General features: G+C 41.1%; 1 protein-coding gene across 1 annotated transcript in view; it reads right to left on the minus strand.

Annotated features, from left to right (window-relative positions):
• LOC144823882 (mucin-5AC-like) overlaps positions 1-24,676 on the minus strand; it is a 663,881-nt gene that overhangs the window by 637,890 nt on the left and 1,315 nt on the right. Inside the window, exon 2 of the mRNA XM_078682770.1 lies at positions 23,184-23,301. Coding sequence (XP_078538896.1) covers positions 23,184-23,301 — 118 coding nt within the window. The remainder of the gene's footprint in view (positions 1-23,183; positions 23,302-24,676) is intronic.

The raw sequence follows: 24,676 nt of genomic DNA on the forward strand, positions 1-24,676 counted from the left end.
AAGGTGTTTCTGTAGTCCAGTCTGCTGGTGATGAGTGCATGGGTGACGGTCCTCCTGGCGTCAGTGGGATCCATTTCAAGGTCTTTCACAGTATGTAGAGGGTGTTGAAGCAAGTGGAGGACACAGCGATGATCTGACGGTTCATGGTGAGTGAAGAGTCATGTATGATGCTGAGTTTGTGAGTGTGGTTTGTTGGGGGGAGGGTGTTCCCAGGATAGGGGGGGGGGATCACCACGCGTTATTCCAAGCAGAGGGGGAGGAGCCGAGGATGAGGACTTCTGTTTTCTCTGAGTTGTGCTTTAGTCAGCTGCTGCTCATCCAGGTTGTGACGTCTTTCATCCCTTCTCGGAAACTGTTCCCGGTGATGTTTTGTTCCTTGGTGAGCATAGTTTATAAAACAATTGCAAGGAATCCATCTAGTCCTGGGAATTTTCCTAACTTAAGCTTGCTCCTGGTGCTTCTATCCTCCTGCATAGTTATGGGCTCCTCCAAAGTATCTTTTGACCTGTGCATGAATTTGCAATTAAGGATTTTTTACTGAAACCTCTGTTTTTTTGTAAATGATTTTTATTGAGATTTTCAAACTTACAGATATTTGACAAACCATTGCAGTCAATATTACATAGACGAATTGCAAAACACATGACCTGTTTTCAAGGTCTACATTTCTCCGCTAGGGTCAGGATACTGTCACCAATGTATCAAATGTCTTTTGTTCTTTCATGATTAATATGATTCCTTGTTCAATATGGACTCAATCAGAAATATCTCTCTCATTTAATCTTGCTAAGGCTTTTGCATTCAGCGAATTGGTGTGCCAATATAGTTCTGCTCCCACTGTTTGGTGGAGACCCTTATCTCATACATGCTTGGCTTTGGGGAATGATGTACACTTCTCACCAATTACCCACTTGCATTCGGTTTGCTTGCTCCCTCTTTTCTGGTATTAGCCTGCTCCAAATTAATATGTGGTTGGTTCTATTGAGCAGTGTTTGTTCTTTTGTCTGGATTTTCTAGTCTATGCCATAATGGGTAGGCAGACCCTCCAGAACTCTTTGACTAAATGTTCCACTCTTGAATACAGCTCTTACTCTGCACTAAATGGCCTGAAAGAGCGCCTTTCACTGGGTACTATGATTAGCTACCCACTTTGATAGTATTCACCTCTGCTCCAAGAGTACCTCTAACAACTGCTGCAAAGTGTGTTCCTGCTTGTTATCACTTTCAGCAAGCCCTTAGAGTGACTCAGTATCTGGGTCTTCTTGCCAGCTTGGTTGATGGGGTCCCTCTTCACACCTCAGGGAACCTGCTGTCACTTTGTTTTGTGGTCCCCCCTTTTAGGAAATCTCAAATGCTTGGAGGAGTGGGTCAATTTCTCTATTTATAAGGTAGATGGACCCCTCTTTGCCTCTGCAAAATCCCACCATAACCCTCTGCGTTTACTGCACCTCTGCTGTCCTCCCCTAAGGGTTGGCTCCAATTGGTCTTGAGCCGAGCTTTGAAAATGGCCTAAATGTGTGCCACCATTGACTATTGTGGTGCCTCTTCTGTGGTCTTGGGGTGCCATAGTCGTCACTGTCAACTATTTTAGCACCTTTGGTCTTCACCCATAACAGCATCCCTTAGTAAGCCTCTTTCATGCCATGGACATTTGACTGAGTCAATCATTTTTGTTGTTGAAAGACCCTCATTTCCTCTACTTGGTCCTTTCATGCCACTGTTGTTCCTCTGCTGCTGTCTTGCAGAAGGTATCATGCAGACTTGTCTCGATCAGTGCCAGGTCAGCACCCGTGGAACTCACCTATGCAGCTTGGTGATCATGTGTAGCTAATATTTAGTGATGGTCACATTCTTGTCAGTCCACAACTCCGCTCCCCCCTCGCTTGCCCCAGAGGAAACAATATAGATGGCTTTGATCCTCATGTTCCACAGTCACAGCTTCATTCCTTTGTGTTCAGGTCTGGCAGCTGTTCCACTCCACTCTCAATATGGTGCTGCTCTTATCCTGGCCGCTCTCCGATTAAGCAATGGAGAAGTCATCAAATTGACACTAGGGCAACTCTTGCTTTATGGTTTCACAGTCTTTGGGCGTCTATGTAAGCTAAACCCATCCTGGGGGCTGATGGAGGATGCTAATGTAAGCATTTAAAACTAGGGAAGGAGAGGAACTCTTATCTTCAGGTCCTCTCCATTCGACTGCTGATCACATCCCTCTAAAACCATATTTAGGCAAGTGGACTTAATTTGCCAACTTCTGCCTCCACTGGAATTGACATCACTGTATTTCCCAGAATACATGTCTACAGGAGGTGACATCACTTCTCAATGCTCTTGTCGACTTGGGTTGAAAAGGCTTTGGGCCAGAACCCCAGTACAGCTCTAACCCAAAAGGTAGAGTCTCATCATGTGTCTCACCCAAGACACCACTCTGCCAATCCCAAAAATAAAACCCAGACCTAGAGCACACAAACATTATTTTAGTATCCACACAATACCTATACCCAAACCCATACACATCTCTACTAACCACCACAAACCCCCAAACTACCAAACATACTGTATGTCATAAAAATAACTGCATGTCCTGCACTAATCCATGATCCAGAAATCTCACACCTCATCAGCTATCACTGTCTTGATGCACCTCTTTATCGCAGACATATGGCTTAACCCCAAATTCTATAATATTTCAGGCATCCTTCCCACAGACTATAGCACCCATTGGTCAGACCGTACTCCTAAGAAGGTCACAGGTCTTGCTGTCATCGAAAAGTCTTCCTTGACCAGCACCTTGGGCAAGCAAGCAACAATCAACTCCAGGAATCAGCTCATGTTTCACTTCCCACTCTCCCAACCTCAGTCTGTCACATTCCACCTCATCTACAGACGTCCTGGGCAGAGTAAGGCTTCATGGACACATTTCTGAAACTCCTCACCAACTCACCCCTACAACACCATCGTTGGTTATTTCAACCACCCAGACAAATCAAGCATGAAAAAACAAAAGACATGCTCCTCATCCCCACCGACAAACTCAGTGTTGTACAACATGCCACCCAGTCAACATACTCCAAAAGAATTTACCTGGACTTTGTCTTCTTGATATCACAAACCAACTAGTGCAAGCCTTCAAAAAGGACAGACTAGACTGAACACCTCAGTATCACCAACTCTCTGTTCAGAATCTAACAACCACATAGAGATAGGCATAAACGGGAACAATAAACCTCCAGACCGTTCAAAGACTTCTCCGTACACTACCTAGAGCTGAAACTGATCTCTCACATGCTACCTCCAAGTCTGATGTCAGCAGCCTTCTAAACTATTTCAACACATTTATGAAAACTTAAGTAGACAAACAAGTAATGTACATACAGTAACAATTTCCTCAGGTAGAAACTCCATCTAGCCACAGATTCCTCATCTTTTGGATGCTCCCAGGCGTCAGATTGGACCCAGAAACTCTTTTGTGCTACATCAACGAGCCAGATGGTGGCACCCTGCGGCTATTAACCAATGTCGCTCTGCCCTGGAAATGATGTGTGGGGCCCATAGAGGCACCACTCCGGTGCACTGATGTCAGTTGCTTTCTGAACCATTTGCAACCCTCAGACGTGTTGTGCCAAAAGCAAATTGGTAGACCACTGTACAGATTTCTAGAACTGGAATCTTAATTATGGTACAGTTCAATCACAGAACAGGGAGGGGGGGAGTGAGGAATCTGCACCTAGACAAAGTCCCTACCAGAAAGAGCGTTACTAAAGGTAGATAACTTATTCTTCTGAGAAAGGTTTCTAGCCACAGGTTCCTCACCTTTTTGACAATACCAAAGCAGTACATATTGGAAGCAAGTCCGTGAATGGATTCAAATCAGAAAGTCTCACAGGACCAAGCTGGCAAAGTAACCCTCTCAGCAAACCTGGCTGTTCAGACAGTTGTGCTTTGGGAACCTCTGGAGGGACGCACACATAGTGTCTGACATATGTCTAGAACAGAGACTCTGTTTGCTAATACAGTGATAGTAGCTTTGGCCCTAGTAAAATGAGCATGCAGTTCTTATGGCAGCTGAATTTTAGCCAATGTAGCAGATTTTAGAAGGCTGCTTTTTTTAGGCAAAGTAGCAGATCTTAATGCAAAGCACGATGCAGCGAGAGATGGTACACTTGAACAGCCTTTCCTTTTTTGGCTCCAGCGACCCCCTACCCCAAAGAGTTAATGATCTACCCGATGTTCTTTGATACAATCAATGTAGAAGTTCACTACCCTCTTGGAGCCTAAGCAGTGGAGACTCTCATTCTTCTTAGAGGGTTGAGGTAAAGCACAGAGTGCCGGCAGGGTGATAGTCTGACTGATGTGGAAAGGTGTGACAACTTTCAAGATCAGCTTGTCTAGGAAGAAGGTGTTTAATGGATGAATACACAGACCCTCAAGCTCACACACACAACGTGCCGAGGTGATGGTGACAATGAATACAGTCTTGATGGTAAGGAGCTGTAAAAAATGGCTGTGCAGCACCTCGAAAGGAGTGCACATCAAATAAGTGAGGAGGAGCTTGATGTCCCATTGGAAAATATAAAGAGTGCTGGCCCCAAAAATGATTTACCCTCATAAATTGTGGGACTACAAACAGAGGAAAACCTTTTTGTTTGTGTGGGTTATTTTATTTCAACCCTTTTCTTATCAATTTTTAGTTAGTTTGCAAAACATTTCATGGGTAAGACAAACACTATTTACAAACATTTACAATATTTACAAACTATTATACATGCTCAATATCATACAGTGAAACAATAACATATAAGTGAAAAAATCCACATTTAAACAAGCTTCTCAGACAAGAGAAAAAAGCAATAATTAGACCAACACAAATAGTAAATCTTTGCGAAGAATCAAATCATTAGAATGCCCAGCAAGGGTCAAAAAACAGAAAAAGGCAACAGAAATCTGAATTCAAAATCTTCAATCAATTAGATTTTATGAGAAACAACTCAGATGAAATCTTTTTATATCACAAATTGCCTATTTGCCGTTTTGCCGACGCGTTTCGAATCTGGATGCAATCTCAGATTCTCCTCAGGGCTCTATCAGTGTCGCATTCTACAAAAAGAAAGGAAGCTTGCTTTAACCACCATTTAAAAGAACATTAAACCCCCCTTCCGGGCATAAGGTCACAGAATTTTACCTTTACTTTTGGAAACGCGGTCCCGCGATCCAATTATTCAAATGTTGTAGGGCTTTTGATTTAAACAGAGTTTCTGTTGAAAGAACAAGCGAATTAAGAATCACTCATAATGCCAATGAGAGACATGCCAATAGCGTCGCTACACTCCTGTAAAGCTCACAAGTCGTACCTTAGCACTGTGGGGCACGGGAACGCTATTTATTCATTTCCTGCTCAAATTCCTCCACTCGCAAAACAGGGGCGCTGCCACCTGGAAACAACAGACAAATACTATGCTTTACGATGTTCGCGTATGCTGCAACAAACGTGTGCAGGATTGAAAACACTTCCAGACCGACATACCTGGTATCGTCAATCAATGGCAAGATGTTAAACCGGTCCCAGCGTGCCTGGGTCGTCGGACGGAGGACAGGCTGGGGGGCAGGCTGGAGTTGCCTCCACGGTATTTCCCAAGGCGTGCTTCAACCGCGCTGATTTCTAAAAGGAGGTATCTCCCATTACTTTGTGCAAGAACGCCGTGTTCGTTTTGTCATCATAGAAGAACACACAACTACCTACCTCACTTTCCAATGGATGAAACGGGAAGTGCCGACTCATTGGTTGCGAGCGGCCATGTGGGGTGCCTTCATCTAAGCAGACCCGCCGCTTGGCATTGTGGGATTTGTAGTTTCCAGGCATGCAGGGATTGTTATAAACGAGAAATTTCAGACAAAGAGTTGAGCCCTGTTTGCGTACTGTTGAATTTAAGTATTAAATATGCTTCTTTCTTTAGTAGCATTTGATCATTATTTGCACCCACAGTAGGTGAAGTCAAATTGAACAGCACAGTCCACTTGAACTCGTTTTCCCCATGGCTGTGATCAATAAAATGTTGAACAAGAAGCGCCTGTGCTGTTCAATTTGACTTCACCTACTGTGGGTGCAAATAATGATCAAATGCTACTAAAGAAAGAAGCATATTTAATACTTAAATTCAACAGTACGCAAACAGGGCTCAACTCTTTGTCTGAAATTTCTCGTTTATAACAATCCCTGCATGCCTGGAAACTACAAATCCCACAATGCCAAGCGGCGGGTCTGCTTAGATGAAGGCACCCCACATGGCCGCTCGCAACCAATGAGTCGGCACTTCCCGTTTCATCCATTGGAAAGTGAGGTAGGTAGTTGTGTGTTCTTCTATGATGACAAAACGAACACGGCGTTCTTGCACAAAGTAATGGGAGATACCTCCTTTTAGAAATCAGCGCGATTGAAGCACGCCTTGGGAAATACCGTGGAGGCAACTCCAGCCTGCCCCCCAGCCTGTCCTCCGTCCGACGACCCAGGCACGCTGGGACCGGTTTAACATCTTGCCATTGATTGACGATACCAGGTATGTCGGTCTGGAAGTGTTTTCAATCCTGCACACGTTTGTTGCAGCATACGCGAACATCGTAAAGCATAGTATTTGTCTGTTGTTTCCAGGTGGCAGCGCCCCTGTTTTGCGAGTGGAGGAATTTGAGCAGGAAATGAATAAATAGCGTTCCCGTGCCCCACAGTGCTAAGGTACGACTTGTGAGCTTTACAGGAGTGTAGCGACGCTATTGGCATGTCTCTCATTGGCATTATGAGTGATTCTTAATTCGCTTGTTCTTTCAACAGAAACTCTGTTTAAATCAAAAGCCCTACAACATTTGAATAATTGGATCGCGGGACCGCGTTTCCAAAAGTAAAGGTAAAATTCTGTGACCTTATGCCCGGAAGGGGGGTTTAATGTTCTTTTAAATGGTGGTTAAAGCAAGCTTCCTTTCTTTTTGTAGAATGCGACACTGATAGAGCCCTGAGGAGAATCTGAGATTGCATCCAGATTCGAAACGCGTCGGCAAAACGGCAAATAGGCAATTTGTGATATAAAAAGATTTCATCTGAGTTGTTTCTCATAAAATCTAATTGATTGAAGATTTTGAATTCAGATTTCTGTTGCCTTTTTCTGTTTTTTGACCCTTGCTGGGCATTCTAATGATTTGATTCTTCGCAAAGATTTACTATTTGTGTTGGTCTAATTATTGCTTTTTTCTCTTGTCTGAGAAGCTTGTTTAAATGTGGATTTTTTCACTTATATGTTATTGTTTCACTGTATGATATTGAGCATGTATAATAGTTTGTAAATATTGTAAATGTTTGTAAATAGTGTTTGTCTTACCCATGAAATGTTTTGCAAACTAACTAAAAATTGATAAGAAAAGGGTTGAAATAAAATAACCCACACAAACAAAAAGGTTTTCCTCTGTTTGTAGTCCCACAATTTATGAGGGTAAATCATTTTTGGGGCCAGCACTCTTTATATTTTCCAGTAATATTAGGTCCAGCTGACCCCTTGTCCCAGGACCAAACTCCGTTTTTTTACAAAATGATGTCCCATTGGGGCATCACAAAAGTAGAGGGGGTAAATATATGTTGTAGCCCTTTACAAAAGTCACATCACCATGGGTGACTTAAACAATGAGGGCTCATTAAGCCAAATAACTAATCAGAATATCTTAACTATAATTCACACCTTTAGGTTGCACTGCTTCTACCCTTTCATATTACATCACTACAATGTGAAATCATAGCATTCATAACATCCATTATGACATCTCAAATTATATAATTTCTGAGACAACTGTGCATGGTAGACAGGAACATTTTAGTTCATGTACTATAGCTAGCAAGTTGACAACACTGTGTACAGTGGTCAGCAAGTTACAGTAATTTGAAGGTGGCGCATAAATTATAAATGTACGGTATAACTATAGAATTTGTAATGTTTGTGTAGTTTACATTTTGTTTGTATCAAAAAAATAGTTTTCTCTTAATTATAAATAAGACTTAACCTTTGTTTTTGTTTTATATATACATATATATATTCACAGAAAAAACCATAGGTTATAGACCATATATAGTTAGGAATTAGCATTTACAAAACCTTGAAAATTCACTGAAAAAACCATAGGTTATAGACCATATATAATTAGGAATTAGCATTTAGAAAACCTTATTTTACTCACACAAAACCATTGAAATTCCATATATAGTTAGTTGCACTAACTATATATCGCGCACCCGCAATCCACTGCTGATGATGTCACATATTACATCATTCATGACATGGTCAGTGACATCACTGATGACATCACTGATGACATCTCAAATGACATCACTGATGACAACATCCAGTGACTGTATGTTTCTGTAAAGTTAAAATATGTCTTAGATATTGAAGAATGAGTGGATGTATAAGTGTCTGGATGAAGGATTTAGTAGGTGCGTGACTGACTGTATGAGTGAGTGATTAAATGTGTCTCACTGAATGCATGGGTTAGTGACTAAACTGTCTTAATTTGTGCATCATTATGTCTGTTGTGATGTAAACTGCTGCATGTGTTGATCATTAGCTATACGAGAGGCTATATGTGTTATTAATTGGTTGCCCAAGTATTTCTATGGGAGATTGAGTTTGTGTGGGGGTGGCTGGAAGGTGTGTGACTCTGTGCATAGATGTGTGAGCAGTTTATTCACTAGGTGTATGAGTTCAAGAGTGCATGTGGAAACAGCTACATGGGCAGTTGACTGTGTGCATGAGTGTATTGATGAGTGAATGGATATCTCAATGCTACATGTCATAGTAAGTACATATGTAAAACACAGTACATGTGAGAGTTGGCATATATAAATAACTGTGCATGAGAGCCACTGAGTGAGTGGTTGTATCGATCATTGTGAACTTGTATCAGGGATTGTATAAGAGAGTAAATATGTGTTAGTATATGTTTCAATAAGTAAGGTGTGTATAACTGTATAGTTGAAGAAATGGAGGTGAGATTGTTTCTTTGCATGACTGACTGGGTGTGTGAGTAACTCCATGGATGAGTGGCAGTGTGTGAGTGTCTGTATACACTGAGTGTATCTAAGGTTATATTAGAGTCTGAAGAGGTTTATCGTATTAGCACAAGAATGATGCCAAATGAGACGTCATCAGTGATGTCATCAGTGATGTCATTTGAGATGTCATCAGTGATGTCATCAGTGATGTCACTGACCATGTCATGAATGATGTAATATGTGACATCATCAGCAGTGGATTGCGGGTGCGCGATATATAGTTAGTGCAACTAACTATATATGGAATTTCAATGGTTTTGTGTGAGTAAAATAAGGTTTTCTAAATGCTAATTCCTAACTATATATGGTCTATAACCTATGGTTTTTTCAGTGAATTTTCAAGGTTTTGTAAATGCTAATTCCTAACTATATATGGTCTATAACCTATGGTTTTTTCTGTGAATTTCATTGGTTTTTTAACAGCTAATATCTGTAGCTGTAAAATGTATTCTTCTTTAAATCCAAAAATATATTTTATATGTTTATGAATAATTTTTTTTTTAAATATTTTTTTTTCTTCGTTCCCGCTTCGCGAATCGGGAAGCTTCCCGTTAGCTGACCTTGATGCCGCGAAATAGACCGCGAGCCGGTAAACGTTTCTTTACCGCAAGTGCCGCGTTAGAAAACAACATCGTGACGCCTCCCGTCCGCATGACGTTTCACGTTGTCGCGTGATACGTCATATGACGTGCTACGTTAGCGAACTGGTACGCGAAGCGAGTCGCAAAGCGCAGGTTTCTGGAAGCAAACCGGGAGGCCCTGCAAAGCGCTTAACGTAAACACAGCAAGTCATGTGACTTGGTAATAACACTTTTCATTGGTTCATTTCACTTTTGGTTTCCTAATGATGTAAGACTAGGTCATATAATCTAAAATGAACACTTTTGATTGGTTGAGAACTCTTGTTTTTCCCAAATGATGAAAATCCCTCCTTCTTTCCTCACTCTGACTTTCATCATTGTGAGAGAAAGACCCTTTGTGATCACTGAGCAATGGCTTCTTTAGTAGCTTCAGCTGGTGCTTCCCCACCACCTCCACCACATCCAAGGAAGAGTGGACCACCTGCTCAAGTTGTAATTCAACAAGAAGAAGAAGAAGAGGAACAGGAGGACGAGCACGAAGAGAGGCAGTTTTTGCCTGAGCAGCCCAGGACGTCTCACCGGAAAGAAAACTTCATTTGGCAATTTTTTAAAATTCCCAAAGGTCAGAAAAAAGTAAATGCAAGATACGTAACTTGCCTTATATGTCAAGATAGACTGTCCAGAGGGACCGACAAAAAATACAGTTTCGGAAACTACACAATGCATCGCCATATGACTAGGTGGCATCCTAACAACTACAGTGCTGCACAGTTTCGGAACGACCTAGATAATCTCCCTATTATGGCCAGAAGATCTGTTGTACCGGAAGTAACGGGACCAGAGGGCAGGGAGATGGTGCCAAATATACAAATGAGATTTGGTGATGTAAAACACATCTGCGCATTTTGCGATGGATTCATTTCCTACGGAGAAAAAAGCATCACTCTGATCAACAGAGCTATTGACTATCATATGCAAGTTTGTCCGAAACGCCCAAAATAATAAATACTTCTTTTTTTTGTTTTGTTGCTCCTGTTGAGCCCTTTACAATGAATCGTTTTCATTGCCCCCTCCAAGAAAAACCCAAAAAAATATAAAACTGTTCCGAAAAATTCAAAAACAGTAAAAAAAGGTTCAGAAAAATAAAAAAAAAAGTTCTTTTCAGAACTACCTCCCCGTTATTAAAAAATTGGTACAATATTTGGAACTGTGCCAACCTCTATTTCTCTTAGTTCGCTTCCTAGTTCGCTCGCTGGTACGCGAACCGGAAGCGAACCAAAAACAGTAAGTATAAGGGAAGGAAACAGACACTTATGTTAAAAGAAACACAGCTATAAGGGAGTAAACTAGAGATACCATTACCCGTAATCCACTGCTGATGATGTCACATATTACATCATTCATGACATGCTCAGTGACATCATCAGCAGAGGATTGCGGGTTTTTTGGCAACATGCCTTATCCACGGTTTAATAACGCTGCCTTTTGCTTTATATAAGTTTTCAAATTGTATGAAATATATACCAATAGGTCGTTATGAACCTTTAGGTAGTGCTTTTCTTCATGAGGTCTGGTCGCTTCCATACACATACAGATGTTTCAAAGATGATCAAGAAGTTTATCTGAATGGAGAGGAATGCACTGAGACGCCAGATCATTCACTAATGTGTAGGCACATACAGTTACACGGTTCATGCAACAAACACCGTCCAAATATGGCTTGCGTGTTGCAAGGCACGCCAGTTCCTGCTATCATCCCCACGTTCAAGTTGTTGGAAAATGGTAGTTATTTGATGCTCAATAATGAAGATTGTTCTGAGTTAATTAAAAGTATTCCTTTTATCGTAACAGTAAGTGAACGGGTTATTTGCTGCAGAAATGTTCTATTTCCTCCCACACATGAACATAGGGAGTTTTCAATCTGGCCACAAATACCAACCTTGGGACACGTTTCAACGGCATGGCAAGAATAAGAGCTCTTTTGTCTCAGAGAGAGGTGGCCTTGAGTTCGGCCCGTGAAACTTTCGTACTTCACATAGCGAACACCCATACAGAGGTGCACACCCTTTTCAATTAAGATTTGCCTTTCAATTTCAGCAACATGTTTCCGACTATCTTTAACGCATCCTCCACAAAGTCCCTGGCACACTTTTTTAAAGTTGTTACCAGTGGTCTCGTGACTTCATTTGAGAAAATCTTTGGAGTCATCCCTGCTTCCTTTCATTGTATTTTCTGCACTCTGGTTCGTAGATTGGCATTTTTACTTGCATTACCAGCGGACGCTCTTGTGCTTTTTTACATTTTTAAATATGGATGTCCCTCCTATGCAACCTCCGACCCTGCAGCTGCTGACACTGTTCCGCAATCGCATGCTAGAATATTATGGCACAATGCCGTTGGCGATATTAAGCACGGCATATGGATTATCTTTTCGGTTCTCCTACTTCACCTGTGTCCAGCCTGTATTTCACTGCCTGACCTGTGATTTCGATTGGGCCATTGATTTGTGTCTCTGCGGACCGGTTTCTCCTGACGTCGACTTTAATCAGCTGATGACTCCTATCATTACTCACGAGTTGGTTTGTCCTGGCGAAAGGATTATGGCTGTGGCATTGATGCATGGACTACTTGGTCCCTGGAATTTACTGGCGGCAGCACAGTCTTTCTTGGAACAGAGCTTTCTTGAAAACCCACCGAGCTGTCCTCTGATGGTGATAGAGGATCCGGTGCTGGGAGAGCACGTATGTTCTTTTCCGCTTTTAAATTGGATGGCTGAACTGTTTTCGGATGAAGACGGTGACTTCCTATTGGAGGCTGTTGCAGCTTATTTTGCATACACAGTTATGTCATAGACCTTTTTCATGTTTGATATGCTGAGTACTAGCATTTCATTGACAATTCATTGACTTATTTGTCAAGTTTTTATTATTTACCTTGCCTATTGGCTTAAGACTCGATAAAGTACTTGGCTGTTTTATTTTTCTTTAGCATTAAATTTTCCTAGTTTTTAATGCTTTACCTTGCGGACCGTCCACATATAAACTTGCAATCTGCTCTCATGAGATGGCACTTCTATTATCTTATTCAGTTCGTTTCCGGATCATGAGGAGGTGTCATCTAGGTCCTGGATATCTTTACACCGTGTTAAGTTAGCATGGGCTCATTACCGGTTTAAACGCCATTTTTCCTTTTTTGCAACTTCTGCACACGACACTTAGTTGTTGCTTTAGCTTTCCACCTAGTAGTTCATCGTGGTTTACATGAGAATAATATGTTATTGGTCTACTATCTGCTTTACTTGTTAAACTATATCTGTACAGCGAGTGCTAAAGTTTCAAGAACAACACGATACAGAATTGTTATGAGGTCTGATCTCCACGACTTCATACTCATAACATAAGTGCAACTTCTGCCAATTCTGGGCATGAGGCGGGTTTTATATTGCTTTGCCGAACACACATACACAACAGTTGATGCGGTTCACATGAAGAGAGAGCTGGTGTATGCTGATGTGATTCCTTCAAATCTAAGACACTAAAGTATGGGCACGCCCTAAACCAACACAAAGAGACCTTCTTAGCAAATAATATAATATGTGTATTAGGGAGGGTGAGATATAAGCAGCCGCGGGCCGTGGAGGGAGTTACGATGGGGCAGGGAGGCGGGGAGGGGGAGAAGCAGGGTGGAGCCCTCTCTACCTTGCCCCTCCCCCTCCCCGCCTCCCTGCCCCACCGTAACTCCCTCCACGGCCCGCGGCTGCTTATAAGTGTTGCTAACTCTTATTCATTTACAGCATGTTAACATACTGTCACCATTCGCTTTTTATGTACTAGTAACTATGCTGGTAATTTTGCTACTGATAATATGTGTACTTGTATTCTCCACCCTGCTTCTCCCCCTCCCCGCCTCCCTGCCTCACCGTAACTCCCTCCACGGCCCGCGGCTGCTTATAAGTGTTGCTAACTCTTATTCATTTACAGCATGTTAACATACTATCACCATTCACTTTTTATGTACTAGTAACTATGCTGGTAATTTTGCTACTGATAATATGTGTACTTTTATTATCTAAGGTACTACGCCTGAGAAGACGGCATTAGTAAATAAACATTTCAAATACACATCTGTTCTTCTTAACTCCATGTTCTGGTTTCTAAGAAATCTATAACGACCGACTGTTCATGAGTTCCACGTATCCTGAGGTACTATAAGTTCATATTCTGGATTGTCTAAACATTGAGAGTTTGTTATATCCAATGTGACACTGTACCTAGCTTGCTAAGGAGTTTTTGATTACTAACGTGAGTTTTGGGACACCCTAATTCGCCGAGGTTCCAATCCTCTGTCCACAGTTCTGTGTGAGAACAGAAACCCTGCGACAGGGGCACCCCCGATCCTTGCTGGAGCTTCATCACACTTGCGATACAACTCCAGCAATGCGCCACCTTTACAGCACAGATACATCACGCATCTGTGCTGTTTTTGCCCCATGATGCGCCGCATTGTAAATGCAGCACACCATAGGTGACGGAACAGCGGCACAAAATGACTAACACATCCCTGGTGATGCGCCAGTCATCATAAATGTATCCCTATGCTTCTTATCTTGTTAGAGATGAACCGCCATATGTATCATCAAAGTTATTTGCATTTCCTAAATAGCGAACTTTAAGGAATAAATAGCGATTCTTTACCATTCCTAGTTTGCGATGAGCTATTTGCTAATTAGCCGAATGTAGCCCAATGAAGCCCAATGTAGCCCAATGTAGCCCAAAGATGGCCGCCAGACACACAAAAAAACAAATGTAGCCCAAATATCAGCCAGATGTAGCCCAACTATAGCCCAGTGACAGAATGACCAATCAGCTTCGCAAACCTCCGTTACGCGAAGCGGAGCGCTGTTACAGATATATATCTTTTTTTGAACGTTAATTTCTCAAAATCCACTGGAGCACATATATTGAGACCTAGCAAAGGCACATCGGGCTACCAGTCCCTAATATTTTGCCAAGTTTCGTGCAAATCCATTCAGCCGTTCAATTATTATTATTATTATTTTTTTTTGCCCAGCGGGGCCCTTTTAAAACCTCCACATCAAACCTAGGGGGTCAGCGAGGATCTACTATGCCCCCTTATAGTTATTTCCCCCTTTGTTTTGACCTCCTCTTGTCTCTCGATCCTACCGAGAGACAAGATGGCGGCCGCTACGGACTGTTTGGAATGTTGACAGACGCCGGAGAACCAATCAGCTTCGCTTCACAAAGCTCCGTTGCGCGAAAAGTCCGCGAACCAGTGCGCTGCCCGGTCCGCTGTTACAGATATATATCTTTTTTTAAACGTTAATTTCTCAAAATCCACTGGAGCACATATATTGAGACCTACAAAAGGCACATCGGGCTACCAGTCCCTACAATTTTGCCAAGTTTCGTGCAAATCCATTCAGCCGTTCGGGCTAAAAGTGAGGCCAACCGCCCTATGGAAAACTCAATGTTAAAAACACGTTTTGGGACCCCCCTTTTTTCTCGGCCCCCACTGGACGAACCCCCCCCAAATTTTCAAGGGCTGCTCAGAAACAAAATGTGCCATTTTCCTGAAAATTTCAGCCAATTCCGTCCACAAACGCCAAAGTTATTAGACATAGAATTTTCAAAAAACCCATAGAGAAAAAATCCTAACTATATATACCTACTGGCGACCGCCAGTAGGTAATATATATATATATATATATATATATATATATATATATATATATATATATATATATATATATAAATATATATATATATATATATAAATATATATATATATATATATATATATATATATATATATATATATATATATATATATATATGGGTGGGAGGAGCAGGTCCTCATGGCAAAATACTCTGATGTATTGACTAAACATGTGAAAGGTTGGTCGAGATACATTGACGATCTTTTCTTGGTCTGGCATGGCAGCGAATGCGAGGCAAATGATTTTATTGAATCTTTAAATCAAAACATCTTAAATCTCAATTTCACTGCCACCATAAGTCAAACGTCAGTTACATTCTTGGATGTTGAAATTTATATAGACCAAAGGAGGCTAGAAACGAAATTATATCGCAAGCCTACGGCGGGGAATGCCATTCTCCATGCCAGTAGTGCCCACCCTACCCACCTTGTACAAAGCATTCCCCATGGCGAGATTTTGCGCATAAAAAGAATCTGCAGTAACAATGAGATACTGCATATAGCGCAAGGGGAATTAATTTCTAGGTTTAGGAAAAGAGGCTATAGTAACTCGTGCCTCAAAAAAGCCCTTACAAAATGCAATCAGGTGGATAGGGAAACTTGTCTCAGCCGGAAAGATCCCAAAATCCAAAAGTGATGTATCCAATACATTTAGATTTATTTTGGAATATAATAAAGAGCATCTAGCTGTTAGGAAGATCATCAAAAGGAATTGGCATTTTATCAAGCAGGACCCCGTTATTGGTATGACTGCCCCCAAGAATCCTATGATTACCTATAGAAGGGGAGCATCTATGAAAGATGTTCTCATGGACAGTGACCCATAGGGACAACAAGCCAAGGGCTCTTGGCTTGCGCAAAGAAAGGGGTTTTACAAGTGTAAAGTGTGTAAAGCCTGTCAACATGGAGCCAACATCACAGAATTCTCTACACCATTTGGGGGTCCCAATAGAGAAAAAACCAAAAGCCTCAATTATAAAACTGATCATGTGGTCTATGTGTTGGAGTGCCCGTGTGGACTGAGATATATAGGCAGTACCATCTTACAAGGACCCAAAAGGGTACTCCAACACATTAGAGCCATTAAGAACCACGATCAGTCATACCCAGTGGCCAGGCATTTCCATGAGCACCATGATGGTAATCCTAAGGACCTCAAATATTTTCTTATCGACTCTGTTCCTAAAGACAAACGAGGAGGTGACAGAGAGAGGAACCGTAGATTATTGGAGATGAATTACATTCTCAGTTTGGACAGTAAGCACCCCAATAGTCCTAACAGTTCGGAGGAACTGCACGCTAGCTTATAACCATAGGGTCTAAATCTGAAACAAAACTTTACATCTTATTATAGAACTGGAATATCTTACTGGAGTTCATCGAATGGCTCTCTTTGATATTTCTGATCCCACCACAATCTCAGGAATTTATTTCTGTTCCCCATGTTTACATTTAGCGATGTATCCCCTACATGGCTGCTGTTCGCTATACTTCCTTAATTCTCTCTTTTTTAACTACCTTTTATCCTTTTTATACAAATATACACTTTGCACTTTTTATCTTTCCGATTTGGATTCCCCTTTTTTAAAAAATGGTAAAAAATAAAAAAAACTAGTGGTTTGCACATGCACTTATTTTTGCACAGGAAGTTACAATCAACAGCCGGAGATCTCATATCTAGGGTTTCTTGATTTACTATACCGGAAGTAGATGATGTAAGATTTGACATTCCCCTCTTTTTCTCTTTTGTACTTTTCATCCCATATTTGGATGTTTAGCAATTGAGGAGTAATTAATTAATTAACTTCTAGCAATTCCGTTTCAAATATTTTGAAGTATACATATAGAGTATGCACTAATATTAATATACCTGGGACCTCCTCTGCTGTTTCATAGATGTCGGTATAGATTAGGAATAAAAAGGCATTTATATATACATACTTTTGATTTTACAAACATGAATTTCATAAATAGGTGTGATACGAGGTACCTACTATTTTTTAGATGTATATATAGTTATTTATTTATGTATTTATTTATTCCAAATGTATTTATACTATTACATATTTTAGAAAGGAATTAAAAAATTATTGTGTACATCTATGTTGCCAAGTATTTATGCACTTATTTATGTCGGTACTTATTTATTTATTTAATTATGTATGTCAAATATTTAAATATTTAAATCTATTGACGTATGTGTATAAAGGTGGACAACCTATGATCAGCTGATATAGGCCTAGGATGATTTTAGTTAAGATTGACATGATGGCGCATTTATGCCTAAATTAATTACGTTTCGTCTTACTGTCATGCTCTATGTCTACAAATTTGTGGCATTGAGATTTTGATTTGTATTAAGACACTTAAAATGGTTTTAAAATCACTGGATTGACCGCAGCGCGTTGTTTTAGCACTGTATATCACATGGTATGTGTTTAAACCAATGAAAACAAGTCTTTGTTAAAATGAAAAACAGAAAAAAAGAAAAGTGAGTAACTATATAAAGGAATGCCATTGGTAGTATAGCGTCATGTGATCAAGTCCCCCTAGTAGGGACGAAACGCGTCATGGCTGCCTACTTTTGTTTGTAAGTTCCAAGAACAATAAATTGAAGGCATTTTAGGAGCTTTTGTGGTCCGTGCTCTTTATCTGCATCCTGAGAGGGAAAAGCGGTGCAAGGAGTTTTTTCGTGATATATATATATATATATATATCTCACGCTCCACTTCCCCACTCGTAGTCCAACTACGTAAAGAAGTACCGCACTCCCAGGCAATTTTCACAGCTCTTTATTCAGCTTTTCAGTGACTCACAGCAAAACGACAGACGCGTTTCAGCAGTATGCCTTTGTCAATGTCATCGGCACTCTCAAAATGCCATGTTTTTGAAACGAAAATTGGTACACTAAGGTAAAAGAAGGACCAGCGCACACTTGTTAAATGCGGGCACCATCTTGTAACGGACACATATGTGTCCATGCAACCTAGCAATTAGCTGTAAGCCATAACTATATCTCAGTATGTACTTATACATGATTCTCCAGCATATATATATTCACTTTTCACAGAAAAAAACTGGTTAAAAGGATGTTAGAGTTAGGTGAAATTGTTAGTTAAAACATACTGCTTTAAACTAACAAAACCACTGAAATTCACCAGTTATAGGTAATCCAAGTAATTATAACACATGCCCCAACATAACTATAACTCAAACACCACCATGCACAGTGTTGTTATCACTAATGTAATTTTAGATGTTGGAGTAATGGTATCAATGATGTCATTAAACATCTAATGAGTGATAAAATATGGGAGGTAATTTGCAGTGCACGACGAGCAGTGCAGAGTCACACACCAATTCCCCCCAATAAAACCACTGACCCTGGGGAGTCGGGTACCTCGGGCCCCTATGAGGCTCAGGGAGAGGGCTTCACGCCCCCCGCCCCCGAAATATATCAAAAGGCACACAGGAATTTATTTGCCTCCTGGTTCCCCTTAAAAGTTTGAGTAGGGGGGCTATATGCCAGCTCCCCCCAAAAAAGGAAATTGCAACCCCTATGACCCTGGCCCACCCTGGGGAGTTATTTTTAAAATAAGGGCAAAGGGAGGTATGGTTATGAGATCTCCGTTTGTGTTTAAAAAAACTGAAATTCATCATTTATTGTTTACTGAGTTAATTATACCTTGCATACTCATCATGCACTGCTTATGCCCTCACATGTTACATCATTCATGATGTGGTAGATGACATCATTGATGACATTACTGATGACATCTCTAGTGATATCATTGACAACGATTACATCAATCCTAATACCATAGTCATATACAGTATAGAGTAACTTAGTGTACATGTGTGGGTCCAACAGATTGGAAATAGTGTGTGAAAGTGAAATTGTGCATGTTGAAAGGTATATGGTGCACCACTTACAAATCACTAAACTTTGGGGTGAAAATAATACTCCTTGTTAAACAAGATAAGGGCTGAGCGTACCTGATGTGTGCTGCAGAGGTTGTGGCATAACACCAAAGCCTATTCCCAAAAAACTGAGAATGGCCAAAGCTTTTGTTGACCATAGATTACCCACCAGTCGATATCTCATCACGTGCCCATGCTAAGAAGAGGTTGTAATACAGTGCTATAGAGAGATTCTATGTAGTGAGGGATTTTATAAGGTTTGGATGCTTATTTCCAGAATGTTCCAGAAGCTTTAAAGGCATTGCTGATTGTTGAATAAATATAGGGGTGTGCCTCTTAGAGGGGGTTAATCTAACACTGATGTTTTAAGCTTGGCCCTAAGTGTGTATGCCAAAGTGTCCGTTTGTTTTACTAACCTGAGGAGGGGTATCCATAGGGCCTGCCAGAGGGTATCTTTTTACTACTAAATTAATACTTGTCAACCACTTGACTTAAAATGGTAGGTCATATGAAGTATTTATGAGAGGTAATCCTTTTAAGGTCAATTGAAAATTAGCCCCAAATGTAGCATGATGAAATACTTCAAATCCACAAACGCTGTAGGACAATGTTCATAATGATTTTATTATGCTATCAGTGATATCATCATTGTTGTCATTTGAGATGTCATCGGCGACGTCATCGATTATGCAATTTAACTTATTATAAGTGATGTAATATATGAGGTGAAAAGCAATGTATGGCGAGGAGTTAGCTCAGCAAACTTTGTCTAATGAATTTCAGTGATTTTTTAAAATTCTTAACAGATAACAATAATATCAGCTTAGTCTTGGCATTTTATTTGAAGTTCTAGTTTTTTTTAACATAGGCTAAGACCTAATTACCATACCTAATTATAATGTTGCTTTTAACTTTGCTTATTTACAGTGCGTTTCTGGCCTTTTTTGACGCAAGGTTAGATTTATTACCATACCTAACTATTATGTCGCTTTAAGATTGGTTATAATTATGTGAATTTCTGGGGATTTGTGAAACTGTCACCTAGCAGCCTTCGGATGCGGGCAGTGGGATGTTGATCACAGGGCTAGAACAAACCATCCTTCTCCGTGAGTGGACAACCTCCCTCTGCGTACTGCCATATGCAGCTGGTGATGGCTGCAAAGTATGGCATATATGCAAATATGTAATGTACTGTTTATTACTGTTGTTGAATGTGGGGAGCGATTGTGACATGCCTCCTGAGATTCATGCGGCCCCACCTTTACCTCAACAAGGGTAATAGCATATTATACTCTGTACATTACATTTTTCGTCTATTGTTGCTTTAATTAAAGCTATTGAACCAAAATCAGGATGCATGGGGTTAAGTTTTCCCAACCAGCTGAAATCACACTGAAGAGATACCATGACTATTAGGAAAGTCGCTTCCCTGTGGAGTAATACTTACATGATGTGATAAAAAGCTTTTATCTCATATCAGTTTTGCGGTACTGTGTACCTCATCAACTGCAGAGATGACAGTGCACACAAGAGAGATCTCTAAGAAGAAGCAGGGTCCAATTAACATTTTGAAGAGCTGTCTCTCTCACTTGTGAAAATTCTAAAATTGAAGACGTTAACAACAACAATGCTCTGTTTCCTCACAACCAGTCAACCTAATACTATTTGGACAAACCCAAACCTTTAGGAATTATTATGTTTCTAAATTATTATAAGTACCTTTCTTTTTGTGTACTTAATATTTTTATTTAATTGAACAAGATTTCCCCTCTAAGCCAAAATAAATACAGAAAGAAAAAAAAATCTCCTTTCATTCAATATATCACAACTGTCTCAATTATGTAGATTATGAGCAAGAGGTGGAACCAGCAGTCGACTTAGTACAGTTAATTGCTGAGTTACGTTGCATTCTGTGCCATCTCAGCCCAGGTGATGATCAGCCCACAGACTAGACACAAATGCCCAGGTTTATATAGGCTTTGCACTGGTGCAAATTGACACATATAACAAAAAGTGGATTGTTTTGCTTTGAATCTAGAGGGTCTTACAGGTGGGAATTAGTGCAAACACCCACAGGTAATAATGCAAGGCCCAATCTACTAAGCAGCCTATTTATATGCTTCTTGCGCCGCTGGTGCATCACTTTTTGTGATGCTCCAGTGGCGCAGGAACCTGTTCCAGATTTACCAGGCAGCACTAAGCCAATTTTTGGCTTAATACTGCCTTGTAAATACTGTTCCCTTTAATGCAGTTTTCTGCGTTATAGAGGTGTTCAATGGGTGTTGTTGGAGGTGATCTCAGCAACATCCATGGCTTTTTGACACTGTCCCAGATTCACAAGAAATTGTAGCTCTGAAGCAGAGCCAAAAACGTATCCCTCCATAGGGGAGGCGTAAGGGAGGTACAACTAGGAGGTATATCTTTATTTCTCCTCGTTTTTCCTTTTTCTATTTGTGCTGATTTCTGCAGCACACATAGAAAGAGGCAACCGCCCCTTGCTTTTGTCTGGGAAGGTTTCCCTTGCTGCACAAAAATAATCAACACCGCAACAAAGATGCCTGCGTTGGTGCACAGCTGCCCATTGTGAACCAATGCAGGGGAAAAGGACAGGAATGTGCGGTATCTTATAGATTCGGTGCCTTCCTGCCCTTTTCTTTTGCCGTAGGGCAGCGGCAGGAAGGCCTGTGGCACTGCCCTACAACAAAAAGTTCTAAATGAGGCTCTAAGATTTCTAGACAACACTTTGTGCCTCATTTATTTAGGCAGATGCGTCACTTTGTAAACCCGTGCACTACAATATACCTGCGACAGTTATAATGTATGATGGGTGGTCGTTCTGGCGCAGAAAGGGCTTGTAGAAGTGTTGCAGTGACATCTATGAGATTTCACTACACCACTTTTGCGGCCACACTGTGTCAAATCCTGACGCCTGCTTGAAGCAGGCATAAGGGGTGATGCAGGCCTTTTCGCATGGGGCTAGCCCTTTATGAGGTGACACATTGCTGGAGTTGCATCTATTTCCAGACACACTCCAGTAATGCGCCATTTCTGGGGCAACAGATACGTCAGGATTTCTGACGTATCTGTCAATCGTTGCGACATGGACCACCGTACAGTAAATAAGGCGTAGCCACGATGTCGCAAGAATGGTGCACTCAAAAGTGTTGCATCTTTGTTTTACCACAGCAATGCCACACTTTTCAGAAATGAGGCCCTATGTGTCAAGAACTACTGCCTACTTGAAGAAAGCCCAAACTGTGGAAAATGTTTTTATTTGTCTGAGTTTGTCTACTCATAGAACTTTGTACTGGAAAGGTTTTCTTCCATTACTAATTTATTCAAACCGGAGTTCCCTGCTGTCTGAAACAGTATATTGTCTAAACCAAGTTTGGAGCAGTTGCTGTTATTTAGTTTGGGTGATGCCCCTCTTTTTGAATTACAAATCGCCTGATTTCATCATGATCAAGTATTTAATTGGTTATTGGTGGTTACGTATTAGGTGTGTTATGGAATGTAGCCGCATTGTCAAAACGTGTGTATTATACCTGACTTACAAATAGTGATATATCTATTCTCAGGTTGAAACTTCCAATTTAACAGGGGAAAGATCGAATAAGGGCAACTGGAGCCAACGATGCATGACTAAGTGTTTTGGGAGAGACACCCTGTGCCAGCTTACGTACCTTGCTAAGCGGCTGGATGTCTTGCCCATTTAAATTGTGTACATGTGGACAAGCAAAATTCTGTGGTGGGACGGGTTTCCTATTAAATCTTTAAAGGTATTTAAGCACTAAGTAGGATAGATGAGCTCAATCTCAAAACTACACGGGAAATATCTTAACATGCAGGGTTTGTCTTACCAGGAGACTTCCATCGTTGTGCCATCTGAAGTCTATTCCTATCTTTGAAGACACTTTCGTATGAAGATCGTTTCTGTTAATCTGGACTCTGGAGTGGGTCGAAGGAAGTTTTTCAATCCTGTAGCCAAATAGAGAAATTCAAAAGTGGGTTTGAGGTGAGCTAGGCTGACGTGCGGGTGGGAGAACAGAACTGGAGAGATCACACAACTGAAACACAGTGTTTATTTAAATGTCAATGTGTTTAGTAATTGCCAATTATGTATTCATGTATTCTTCTCCTTTGCTTCCACAGGTCATGAATGCTGCTAGAAACAGTCTAGCCATTTTTCGGCATAGATTTAAAATCACAACTCTTTTGCATGTAAGATGTGAAGAAATTCCATTTTTGCATGATCACCCTGTTGGACCTGACCCTCTTTGTAGGATCACCCCCAAACTTTTTGCCTTTACCCTCCACTTTTTGCTGAGTTCGTTTTTGCTAGCCTTAGGCCTCCATGCACTTTACCACTGCTAACCAGTAGTGCTTGTTCTCTCTCCTCTAAACATGGCCATCTGTGATTCTATCCTGCCAAGTGGTGCTACCCTATTTCTGGACCCCTGGATGTGGGCTTAAGGTGATCGCTCGGCCTAGAGCAGAATCAATGCATTTCCACTGCTGGGTGGATCAGAGCCACTGAAAATATGTGCAACGCATCGCAGTCCTTCACAGCATTTGAATCGCTGCTGCTCTGTGCATCCTCAGCACAGGCGCTTGCCTCCGTTGGCGAGGGCAGCCTCAACAACAAAGCCTGACTCCACATCACAGCCTCCCAGCTTCTCAGAACCGACCACCGCTCTGACTATGTGCCGCATCCCCGGCTCCTAACTTCACATCACAAGCACTCATCTACTGGATCTTCAACATCGATTCAATAATTCCTGCACCGAAGCCTCACCGCATCTCAGAACAGATGCATCGCTGATGCTGCGGATCCTTGCAATGCTGTGCAACCAGGATTTAAGGTACTCTGTTCAATGGCCCTAACTGGGTCCCTTTAGCCGACCCCTGCTCCATCATGGTCGGCTTGAACTTGTAACTATGTTCCAGTCCGGCATAAATAGATATCCACAGTTGGTACTTTACACCTTTTGGCACTATTATTACTAACATCTTTAAAATTGAATATCTCCGGTTCTACTGATTAGCGATAACCCTGCAAAAAGAGCCAGGTCCAACACTTACACACCACCACTTTTTACCCCCACTTTCATGATTGATTGCTGGTTTACTGACTCTGAACACTGGGTAGCTGTCTTCCAGTGACCAGTGTATTTGCTCCAATCCCCTAAAGTATATGTGCAATTGACTGATACCTGATTGGCATATTTAACTTATCCACAGGTCCCTAGTTTATGGAACTATGTGCACCTAGGGCCTGTAATGTAAATGTCACTAGTGGACTGCAAGACACAGATTGTATCACAACTACAATGAGAAAGTTAAAACATGACTC

The sequence above is a fragment of the Lissotriton helveticus genome, chromosome 3_1 (assembly GCF_964261635.1).
Source record: "Lissotriton helveticus chromosome 3_1, aLisHel1.1, whole genome shotgun sequence".
In the NCBI taxonomy this organism is placed as follows: domain Eukaryota; kingdom Metazoa; phylum Chordata; class Amphibia; order Caudata; family Salamandridae; genus Lissotriton; species Lissotriton helveticus.